A 12,067-nucleotide genomic window follows, 5' to 3' on the forward strand; every position below is an offset into this window, starting at 1 on the left:
TTACGTCTCTGCAGCACCCAGCACTGTCCCACCCACACAACCATCTGATTGGTTACACGCAGAGCGGTAACAGCCAATCAGCAGTGCGTTTTCAGAGCGGTAACAGCCAATCAGCAGTGCGTATTCAGAGTGCATGTAGTCAGTGCTCACGGCAGAGGCAGGCAGAGAGGAGAGACGGTGTGGTGAGCAGATAGGTGTTTAGCAGGTAAGCGTAAGGCTGCAAACTCTCCCCAAACTATAATAAACACCTCCCAGTCAACTACTAGTAAAATCACTATGAGCCCGTTGACCTTCTAGAAACATAAACGGCAGCTCAGCTCGCTCGCAGTCCTTGAGGTGAAGGCTAATTAGCTTTTAGCGTAACGTTAGCTCATTTTACGGTGTGTGTGTGTGTTACGGACAGAAAAGCCCTGTCTGTCTGAGAGAAAGACAAGCATTATTGACCTACAGTTAACAACTAAGTTATTTAACTTTAGCTTTTTCTGTGTTGATTAAGCTGTGTTGAAGCAACAAAAAAGGACATTATGTTAAATGAAGAGTTTCTGTCTCTGATTGTCAGGCTTGTCCCTGACAGTTTGACTGTGTTTTAGTTTTTCCTCTGCGTTTGTCTTAGTTTTCTGTCAGCGCTTTTATTTTGTCTTAATTTCCTGATTGTCTCCCTGAGTGCTGCTTCCCCTCAGCTGTGGCTGATTGGCACCTGGCCACACCTGGTGTCAATCAGCCAGCTGCTATTTAAACCTGCCTTCCCCTCCAGTCAGTGCTGGATTATTGTCATTGTCATTTTCATTACTACCTGTCTTAAAACTTGTCGATGTAGCTCTGTCTACTTTTGTTTCACTCTGCTCATGTCCTAGTTCCTTCGTGTCACAGTAAGTGTTTTTGTTCCTTGTCCAAAGTTAGCCTCTGTGCTATTTTAGTTCATAACCAAGTTTGTTCTCCGCCTTGTGCGCACCTTTTGTTGTTACCCTTTCGTTTGTTGTTTTGCCTTAGTGTTTAATTAAATCATGTTTTCTCGTACAATGCCTTCCGCCTTCTCTGCATCTTTGGGTTCGGCACCTACAAACTCTGACACTGATAGTTGATATAATAATGTAACTGTATCATTAAGCCTACATGAACTCCATGGTGTTCAGGGATGAATAGTCTCTCCTATTGCTATTGTACCATTTTTTCAGCTATAGTAATGTAGCAGCCTAGTTTTGAATGGCAGGGTCCCTGCTATCACACGTTGATAAAAATATAACATTTACATAATAAAAATCAACTTCAGGCTTCCCAAATCCTGTAATAAAATAAGCATGATGAGTTGAACATATGTCAGCATGTGGCATAATAATGACATACTTAGTATCTACTTAGTATCTTTAGGTAACTAGGACTGTTTTATTTTCACTTTACGAGATATATATCGTATATCGCCATTCAGGAAATGGAGCGGAAAACACAACCAAAAATTGTAGGCTTCTTCACGCGACGAAGCCGGCCTACTTTACCGCAGTCTGTAGTCTACTGCCCCCCCAGGCTGTGGTGGCAGCGACGAGGTGGAGACGTGATGGTGACAGGCCGAGTTACACCGATCCTTAAACCCACCCACTCTGTCCGCCGGAGAGACACCACCTTAACGTACATATTTTCTGGGGGAAACACTGGTCATGCATTTGGGCGTGAGCTTTCACGCATTTCTGGATGCCTCTGAATGACATAAATGAATGAAAGAATAACAGTGGGCCATTTGTGATGTCACAGTTTACAAGTTTACATACACTTGAAAATAACATAATGTCATGGCTGTCTTGAGTTTTTCAATAATTTCTACAACTCTTATTTTTTTGTGATAGAGTGATTGGAGCACATACTTGTTGGTCACAAAAAACATTCATGAAGTTTGGTTCTTTTATGAATTTATTATGGGTCTACTGAAAATGTGAGCAAATCTGCTGGGTCAAAAGTATACATACAGCAATGTTAATATTTGGTTACATAGATAAATAGTACTTTATTGTTTCCTTCAGGAGAGTTCCCTCAGGAAAATTAAAAAGTCTCTTGGCAAGTTTCACTGCAATAAGGCACTTTTGGTAGCCATCCACAAGCTTCTGGTTGAATTTTTGACCACTCCTCTTGACAAAATTGGTGCAGTTCAGCTAAATTTGTTGGTTTTCTGACATGGACTTGTTTCTTCAGCATTGTCCACACATTTAAGCCAGGACTTTGGGAAAGCCATTTCAAAGCCTTAATTCTAGCCCGATTTAGCCATTCCTTTACCCCTTTTGACGTGTGTTTGGGGTCATTGTCCTGTTGGAACACCCAACTGCGCCCAAGACCCAACCTCCGGGCTGATGATGTTAGGTTGTCCTGAAGAATTTGGAGGTAATCCTCCTTTTTCATTGTTTCATTTAAAGCACCAGTTCCATTGGCAGCAAAACAGGCCCAGAGCATAATACTACCACCACCATGCTTGACGGTGGACATGGTGTTCCTGGGATTAAAGGCCTCACCTTTTCTCCTCCAAACATATTGCTGGGTATTGTGGCCAAACAGCTCATTTTATGTTTCATCTGACATCACATGGACAAAGATAAGACCTTCTGGAGGAAAGTTCTGTGGTCAGATGAAACAAAAATGTAGCTACTTAGAAGTAACTTTGTTTATTTTTCCGACATGGTAGTGAGGATTAGTACGTTAGAAGCGGCTTCGCATTGTGGATGGACAACACGTTGCACTTAAATTTGAGCCGGTGTTCTGACAAGACACTTACAATGTGTAACGAGGAATCTAGACATTTAATTGTGTCTCCCTGAAAAAGTACAATCCTTTTGAAGGAATATTCAGACTTGAGTACAAGCTTCAGCCATGTAAACACAGGGACACAGGTGCGGTAAATAATCGGCTTGGCTCCGTGGGTCATCAGCCGATCGCTGATCAGTTAAAAAAGGCAAATGATCAAGACTGCTCTATTTTATACTCTTCTCTAACAGAGCTGTCGTGATGATTTGTGGACAATGAAGCGAGTGTACAAAACCCAAAACCAGTGACGTTGGTATGTTGTGTAAATCGTAAATAAAAACTGAATACAATGATTTGCAAATAATTTTCAACTTATTTTCAATTGAATAGACTGCAAAGAGAAGATCTGTAATGTTCGAACTGAGAAACTTATTTTTTTTTTGCAAATAATCATTAACTTAGAATTTAATGGCAGCAATAGCGCCTATAAAAGCCCGGATGGTTCTTTTCCTCTTTGGTCGTCCATAGTTTCCAAAAACAATTTGAAATATGGACTCGTCAGACCGCAGAACACTTTTCCACTTTGTATCAGTCCATCTTAGATGAGCTCGGGCCCAGCGAAGCCGGCGGCGTTTCTGGGTGTTGTTGATAAATGGCTTTCGCTTTGCATTGCAGAGTTTTAACTTGCACTTACAGATGTAGCGACCAACTGTAGTTACTGACAGTGGTTTTCTGAAGTGTTCCTGAGCCCATGTGGTGATATCCTTTACACACCGATGTCGCTTTTTGATGCAGTACCGCCTGAAGGATCGAAGGTCATGGGCATTAAATGTTGGTTTTCGGCCTTGCCGCTTACGTGCAGTGATTTCTCCAGATTCTCTGAACCTTTTGATGATATTACGGAGCGTAGAGGGTAGAGCGTAGGGACGGCGTGGCGCAGTGGAAGAATGGCCGTGCGCGACCCGAGGGTCCCTGGTTCAATCCCCACCTAGTATCAACCTCGTCATGTCCGTTGTGTCCTGAGCAAGACACTTCACCCTTGCTCCTGATGGGTGCTGGTTAGCGCCTTGCATGGCAGCTCCCTCCATCAGTGTGTGAATGTGTGTGTGAATGGGTAAATGTGGAAGTAGTGTCAAAGCGCTTTGAGTACCTTGAAGGTAGAAAAGCGCTATACAAGTACAACCCATTTATCATTTATTTAGATGGTGAAATCCCTAAATTCCTTGCAATAGCTCGTTGAAAAATGTTGTTCTTAAACTGTTCGACAATTTGCTCACGCATTTGTTGACAAAGTGGTGACCCTCGCCCCATCCTTGTTTGTGAATGACTGAGCATTTCATGGAAGCTGCTTTTATACCCAATCACGGCACCCACCTGTTCCCAATTGTGGGATGTTCCAAATAAGTGTTTCATGAGCATTCCTCAACTTTCTCAGTTTCTTTTGCCACTTGTACCAGCTTTTTCGAAACACATTGCAGGCATCAAATTCGAAATGAGCTAATATTTGCAAAAAATAACAAAGTTTACCAGTTCGAACGTTAAATATCTTGTCTTTGCATTTTGTTCAATAAAAAATAGGTTGAAAAGGATTAGCAAATCATTGTATTCTGTTTTTATTTACAATTTACACAACGTGCCAACTTCACTGGTTTTGGGTTTTGTACATATGGGGTTCAGTTGGTTTTCTTAAAAGTGTGGGGAGTGCGTTTTTGTATACCGTATTTTCCGCACTATAAGGCGCACCGGATTATTAGCCGCACCTTCTATGAATTACATATTTCATAATTTTGTCCACCAATAAGCCGCCCCGGACTAAAAGCCGCGCCTACGCTGCGCTAAAGTGAATGTCAAAAAAACGCTGCGCTAAAGTGAATGTCAAAAAAACAGTCAGATAGTTCAGTCAAACTTTAATAATATATTGAAAACCAGCGTTCTAACAACTCTGTCCCAAAATGTACGCAAATGTGCAATCACAAACATAGTAAAATTCAAAATGGTGTAGAACAATAGCAACATAATGTTGCTCGAACGTTAATGTCACAACACACAAAATAAACATAGCGCTCACCTTCTGAAGTTATTCTTCATTCGTAAATCCTTCGAATTCTTCGTCTTCGGTGTCCGAATTGAAAAGTTGGGCGAATACGGGATCCAAAATGGCCGGTTCCGTCTCGTCGAAGTCACCGGAGTCAGTGTCACTGTTGTCCAGCAGTTCTGTGAATCCTGCCTTCCGGAAAGGTCGGACCACAGTTGTGACCGAAACTATCTGCCCAGGCATTTACGATCCACTGGCAGATGTTGGCGTATGTCGACCGGCGCTATCTGCCCGTCTTAGTGAAGGTGTGTTCGCCTTCGGAGCTGTGTGAAAAAAGCCACCCGGCCTCTTCGCGTAAACTTCCCTTAACCACTCGCTCATCTTTTCTTCATCCATCCATCCCTTCGAGTTAGCTTTTATGATGACGCCGGCTGGAAAGGTCTCTTTTGGATGGGTGGAAGTTAGCATGGCAAGCTAGAACCACAGTGAAGGATGACTCCTCATTCCCTGTGGTGCGAATATTCACCGTACGTGCTCCCGTTCCACAGTGCGGTTCACAGGAATATCAGTTGCTGTGAAATACGGTAGTAATCCGTGTGCGGATGGAGAGATTGCGTCTTTTTATGAACCGGATCGTTTAGTAGGAGCCATTTTGTGGTCTTTACAGATGTAAACAGGAAATGAAACGTACGGTGATATCCGCGCGTTTTTTCTTCTTCTTCCGGGGGCGGGTGAAGCGCTTCCTGTTCTATGGGGGCGGGTGAAGCGCTTCCTGTTCTATGGGGGCGGGTGCTTTCCTTGGCGGTTGCTTGCGTAGAAGAAGAAGCGCTTCCTGTTCTACCGGGAAAAAAGATGGCGGCTGTTTACCGAAGTTGCGAGACCGAAACTTTATGAAAATGAATCGTAATAAAGCGCACCGGGTTATTAGGCGCACTGTCAGCTTTTGAGAAAAATTGTGGTTTTTAGGTGCGCCTTATAGTGCGGAAAATACGGTAGGTTTTCAATGAAAAATGCCCTAAGATAACTTTCTGAACTTGTGCGATATAGCAGTTGAAAATAACTTGAAACCATGTGTGGGAAAGCTATACTCACTGGAGTTAGGTCCTGCGATTTTGGTCTCGAGTTCCTGGATCTGTTTAACCAACAGCGAGATGTGTTGCAGCAGATCTTTGTTTTGCAGCAGTAACTGATGAACTCTAGCCTGGGCCTCCAGTCGAGCTGTAGCTTCTGCACTTAGTTGGTCCGTCAAGAGGTGAACCTTTCACAGGGAAAAATGAGATTGGAGAGAACAGGATATGAGGCAAAGTTATTGCAGGACGATGTTGAAGAGACATCAAGATTAATAATTGGTTTAAAGTTCTAACAAGTGGAAAGGTGAGAAGTAGCAATACTGTCTATCATTATGTGCTCTCTCTCTCTCTCTGCAAACTCAAAGAAACATAACTCTGAGAAAATCTTAAAGGGGAACATTATCACCAGACCTATGTAAGCGTCAATATATACCTTGATGTTGCAGAAAAAAGACCATATATTTTTTTAACCGATTTCCGAACTCTAAATGGGTGAATTTTGGCGAATTAAACGCCTTTCTCGTATTCGCTCTCGGAGCGATGACGTCACGATGTGACGTCACATCGGGAAGCAATCCGCCATTTTCTCAAACACCGAGTCAAATCAGCTCTGTTATTTTCCGTTTTTTCGACTGTTTTCCGTACCTTGGAGACATCATGCCTCGTCGGTGTGTTGTCGGAGGGTGTAACAACACGAACAGGGACGGATTCAAGTTGCACCAGTGGCCCAAAGATGCGAAAGTGACAATAAATTGGACGTTTGTTCCGCACACTTTACCGACGAAAGCTATGCTACGACAGAGATGGCAAGAATGTGTGGATATCCTGCGACACTCAAAGCAGATGCATTTCCAACGATAAAGTCAAAGAAATCTGCCGCCAGACCCCCCTTGAATCTGCCGGAGTGTGTGAGCAATTCGGGGACAAAGGACCTCGGTAGCACGGCAAGCAATGGCGGCAGTTTGTTCCCGCAGACAAGCGAGCTAAACCCCCTGGATGTCTTGGCTCACACCGTCCCTTATGCCACCGAAGATGATCAAGAGAAGAATATCGACCCTAGCTTCCCTGGCCTGCTGACATCAACTCCAAAACTGGACAGATCAGCTTTCAGGAAAAGAGAGCGGATGAGGGTATGTCTACAGAATATATTAATTGATGAAAATTGGGCTGTCTGCACTCTCAAAGTGCATGTTGTTGCCAAATGTATTTCATATGCTGTAAACCTAGTTCATAGTTGTTAGTTTCCTTTAATGCCAAACAAACACATACCAATCGTTGGTTAGAAGGCGATCGCCGAATTCGTCCTCGCTTTCTCCCGTGTCGCTGGCTGTCGTGTCGTTTTCGTCGGTTTCGCTTGCATACGGTTCAAACCGATATGGCTCAATAGCTTCAGTTTCTTCTTCAATTTCGTTTTCGCTACCTGCCTCCACACTACAACCATCCGTTTCAATACATGCGTAATCTGTTGAATCGCTTAAGCTGCTGAAATTTGAGTCTGAATCCGAGCTAATGTCGCTATAGCTTGCTGTTCTTTCCGCCATGTTTGTTTGTGTTGGCATCACTATGTGACGTCACAGGAAAATGGACGGGTGTATATAACGATGGTTAAAATTAGGCACTTTGAAGCTTTTTTTAGGGATATTGCGTGATGGGTAAAATTTTGAAAAAAAACTTCGAAAAATAAAATAAGCCACTGGGAACTGATTTTTAATGGTTTTAACCATTCTGAAGTTGTGAAAATGTTCCCCTTTAAATACTGTATCGCTATCTGAACTGGGACCAGAAAATGTGGAAATCTTTGATCAATTTTGTTAGGTTTATCGACTGCGCTATCAAAAATGACAATCAATGGCACATTTAAATGCTGCAGTGGCGTATAACCCAGAACATTTTTTGTAACACAGTTAGTGAATGAGGTGTCATTGCATCGAACAGATCAGTGTGTGCTAGTGATGTCCGATAATGGCTTTTTTGCCCATATCCGATATTCCGATATTGTCCATCTCTTAATTACCGATACCGATATATACAGTCGTGGAATTAACACATTATTATGCCTAATTTTGTTGTGATGCCCCGCTGGATGCATTAAACAATTTAACAAGGTTTTCCAAAATAAATCAACTCAAGTTATGGAAAAAAATGCCAACATGACACTGCCATATTTATTATTGAAGTCACAAAGTGCATTATTTGTTTTTAACATGCCTCAAAACAGCAGTTTGGAATTTGGGACATGCTCGAGGTTGAGGTGGGCGGGGTTGGGGGGGGAGGTTCTTGGGGTAGCTGGGGGTGTATATTGTAGTGTCCTGGAAGAGTTAGTGCTGCAAGGGGTTCTGGGTATTTGTTCTGTTGTGTTTATGTTGTGTTACGGACCCCAAACACACGTCAACAGTGGTAAAGGAATGGCTAATCAGGCTAGAATTAAGGTTTTAGAATGGCCTTACCAAAGTCCTGACTTAAATGTTAAAGTTAAAGTTAAAGTTAAAGTACCAATGATTGTCACACACACACTAGGTCTGGCGAAATTATTCTCTGCATTTGTGCAAATGTGTGGACAATGCTGAAGAAACAAGTCCATGTCAGAAAAACAACAAATTTAGCTGAACTGCACCAATTTTGTCAAGAAGAGTGGTCACAAATTCAAACAGAAGCTTGTGGATGGCTACCAAAAGCGCCTTATTGCAGTGAAACTTGCCAAGGGACATGTAACCAAATATTAACATTGCTGTATGTATACTTTTGACCCAGCAGATTTGCTCACATTTTCGGTAGACCCATAATAAATTCATAAAAGAACCAAACTTCATGAATGTCTTTTGTGACCAACAAGTACCGTATTTTCCGCACTATAAGGCGCACCTAAAAACCACAATTTTTCTCAAAAGCTGACAGTGCGCCTAATAACCCGGTGCGCTTTATTACGATTCATTTTCATAAAGTTTCGGTCTCGCAACTTCGGTAAACAGCCGCCATCTTTTTTCCCGGTAGAACAGGAAGCGCTTCTTCTTCTACGCAAGCAACCGCCAAGGAAAGCACCCGCCCCCATAGAACAGGAAGCGCTTCACCCGCCCCCATAGAACAGGAAGCGCTTCACCCGCCCCCGGAAGAAGAAGAAAAAACGCGCGGATATCACCGTACGTTTCATTTCCTGTTTACATCTGTAAAGACCACAAAATGGCTCCTACTAAACGATCCGGTTCATAAAAAGACGCAATCTCTCCATCCGCACACGGATTACTACCGTATTTCACAGCAACTGAACCGCACTGTGGAACGGGAGCACGTACGGTGAATATTCGCTCCACAGGGAATGAGAAGTCATCCTTCACTGTGGTTCTAGCTTGCCATGCTAACTTCCACTCATGGTGATATTCAAAAGGAAGACCTTGCCAAAAGAGACCTTTCCAGCCGGCGTCATCATAAAAGCTAACTCGAAGGGATGGATGGATGAAGAAAAGATGAGCGAGTGGTTAAGGGAAGTTTACGCGAAGAGGCCGGGTGGCTTTTTTCACACAGCTCCGAAGGCGAACACACCTTCACTAAGACGGGCAGACAGCCTCGGACGACATACGCCAACATTTGCCAGTGGATCGTAAATGCTTGGGCAGATATTTCGGTCACAACTGTGGTCCGAGCTTTCCGGAAGGCAGGATTCACAGAACAACAGCGACACTGACTCCCGATGACTTCTACGAGACGGAACCGGCCATTTTGGATCCCACGCTTGCGCAACTTTTCAATTCGGACACCGAAGACGAAGAATTCGAAGGATTTACGAATGAAGAATAACTTCAGAAGGTGAGCGCTATGTTTATTTTGTGTGTTGTGACATTAACGTTCGAGCAACATTATGTTACTATTGCTCTACACCATTTTGAATTTTACTATGTTTGTGATTGCACATTTGCGTACATTTTGGGACAGAGTTGTTAGAACGCTGGTTTTCAATATATTATTAAAGTTTGACTGAACTATCTGACTGTTTTTTTGACATTCACTTTAGCGCAGCGTTTTTTTGACATTCACTTTAGCGCAGCGTAGGCGCGGCTTTTAGTCCGGGGCGGCTTATTGGTGGACAAAATTATGAAATATGTAATTCATAGAAGGTGCGGCTAATAATCCGGTGCGCCTTATAGTGCGGAAAATACGGTATGTGCTCCAATCACTCTATCACAAAAAATAAGAGTTGAAATGAAATGATTGGAAACTCATGACAGCCATGACATTATGTTCTTTACACGGCTGTATATATGTATGTATATATGTATGTATATATGTATATTTTTAAGTTTCCTGAGGGAACTCTCCTTAAGGAATCAATAAAGTACTATCCATCTATCAATTTGGTGTTGCCAATCAACTTATCCCCAGGTGCATGTCTTTGGAGGTGGGAGGAAGCCGGAGTACCCGGAGGGAACCCACGCAGTCACGGGGAGAACATGCAAACTCCACATAGATGCTACTGTCGAAAATAATTAGTAATTAGTAAATTAGGGTAGTTTTCCCAGGCTTGAACAAGAAATGCATTACCTTGAAATACCTTTCACTCAACTTTGTTTTCTTACTTTTGCCGAGTGCCAACTCTGGTGCGCGACCAGCTGTAGCGCGACCAGCTGTAGCGCTTATGCTGACGGGCGATCCAGATGCACGTTTTTTTAATTATGGCCAATAGTGCTTAAATAATAGACCATATACAGTATTTCCATTATACTACTTAAATTTGTTCTCATGTAAAACCCTCATTTTTAAGGTGTGGCGGCTTTTATTTTGCCGTGGCGGTGCGCCACGTTCAACTACATGTAAGAGAAACCCTGAAAGTGCAGCCTGTGTTACATCGTAGTAATCAAATAAGCAGAAACAATGGAAGTGTAGAGAAAAAATATAGAATGTAACAAGAAAAATATATGTTGATACAAACACCACATTTGTCTTTAAAAACCTCTAAAAGCCTTAGTGGCCACATTTGTGGACAGCACCTTTTAGCTCTTATTTTTAAAATTGTGTACACTACTGAATTGGGGTCTTATGGCCGCTTATGTGGACACATATACTGCCATCTGGTGGTGTCAGAAGAGTATAACATACAATGGAATTTGGGAAAAAAAAGTGTAAAAATAAGAATTAGCATGTCACTAAACATGAAGTACACGTTTGTGTACTTATGGACTAAATATATCATATCAAAAGATGAGTCTTAGTTTTAATTATAATTAGGGTCCAATAAGCCCAAATAGCAAATAGAAATAAAAAAAAACATGTAAACAAACAGCTTGGGCCTTAAGAGGATATATATTATTAAGTAGATGGATAAATATGTGTATTTTTTAGCCTTAAAAAAAAAAGTGTCATAGCTAATTATGCAAATCATACGATGATATCATTGCACCATCACGCCCCTACCGCTGCCGCAAATATATTGCCGTTCTATGGGAAACACTGGTAGTGTGCGTAAGGCCAACCCACCTGTGCCACAGACACCTGTGTTTGCTGCTGCTGTTGCTGAAGCTGCTGTTGGAGCAGTTGAATCTGATGGTGTACGGACAAAGGGGTACCAGGTGATAGTACACTTGATGCAGGGAGCAGCATTCTGGGACTGGACATCAGCAAGGAGGCCTCTTCTGAAGCCTGTGGGAAAAAAAAAGGAAGACATGAAGAGGTGAGGTGGGCCACCTTTCTAAGTGTGCACAGCATAAAATAGTCACAGTTAGGGATGTCCGATAATGGCTTTTTGCCGATATCCGATATTCCGATATTGTCCAACTCTTTAACTACCGATACCGATACCCACCGATATATACAGTCTAGAATTAACACATTGTTATGCCTAATTTGGACAACCAGCTATGGTAAAGATAAGGTAGTTTTTTTTTTTAATTAATAAAATAAAATAAGATAAATAAATTAAAAACATTTTCTTGAATAAAAAAGAAAGTAAAACAATATAAAAACAGTTACATAGAAACTAGTAATTAATGAAAATGAGTAAAAATTAACTGTTAAAAGTTAGTACTATGAGTGAACCAGCAGCACGCACAATCATGTGTGCTTACGGACTGTATCCCTTGCAGACTGTATTGATATATATTGATATATAATGTAGGAACCAGAATATTAATAACAGAAAGAAACAACCCTTTTGTGTGAATGAGTGTGAATGGGGGAGGGAGGTTTTTTGGGTTGGTGCACTAATTTTAAGTGTCGCCTATGTTTTTTACGTTGATTTAATTAAAAAAAA

The 12,067-nt window shown here is 42.0% G+C and overlaps 1 protein-coding gene across 4 annotated transcripts in view; it reads right to left on the reverse strand.

Annotated features, from left to right (window-relative positions):
• The window catches only part of LOC133616388 (carboxyl-terminal PDZ ligand of neuronal nitric oxide synthase protein-like), a 365,792-nt gene that overhangs the window by 113,461 nt on the left and 240,264 nt on the right, over positions 1 to 12,067 (reverse strand). For all 4 annotated transcript variants that reach the window (XM_061975575.2, XM_061975576.2, XM_061975574.2 and 1 more), the window contains exons 8-9: positions 11,296 to 11,457; positions 5,852 to 6,017 (exon numbers count right to left, since the gene is read on the reverse strand). In XM_061975575.2, the coding sequence (XP_061831559.2) occupies positions 5,852 to 6,017; positions 11,296 to 11,457 (328 nt within the window). The remainder of the gene's footprint in view (positions 1 to 5,851; positions 6,018 to 11,295; positions 11,458 to 12,067) is intronic.

Source organism: Nerophis lumbriciformis, linkage group LG14 (assembly GCF_033978685.3).
Source record: "Nerophis lumbriciformis linkage group LG14, RoL_Nlum_v2.1, whole genome shotgun sequence".
NCBI lineage: Eukaryota > Metazoa > Chordata > Actinopteri > Syngnathiformes > Syngnathidae > Nerophis > Nerophis lumbriciformis.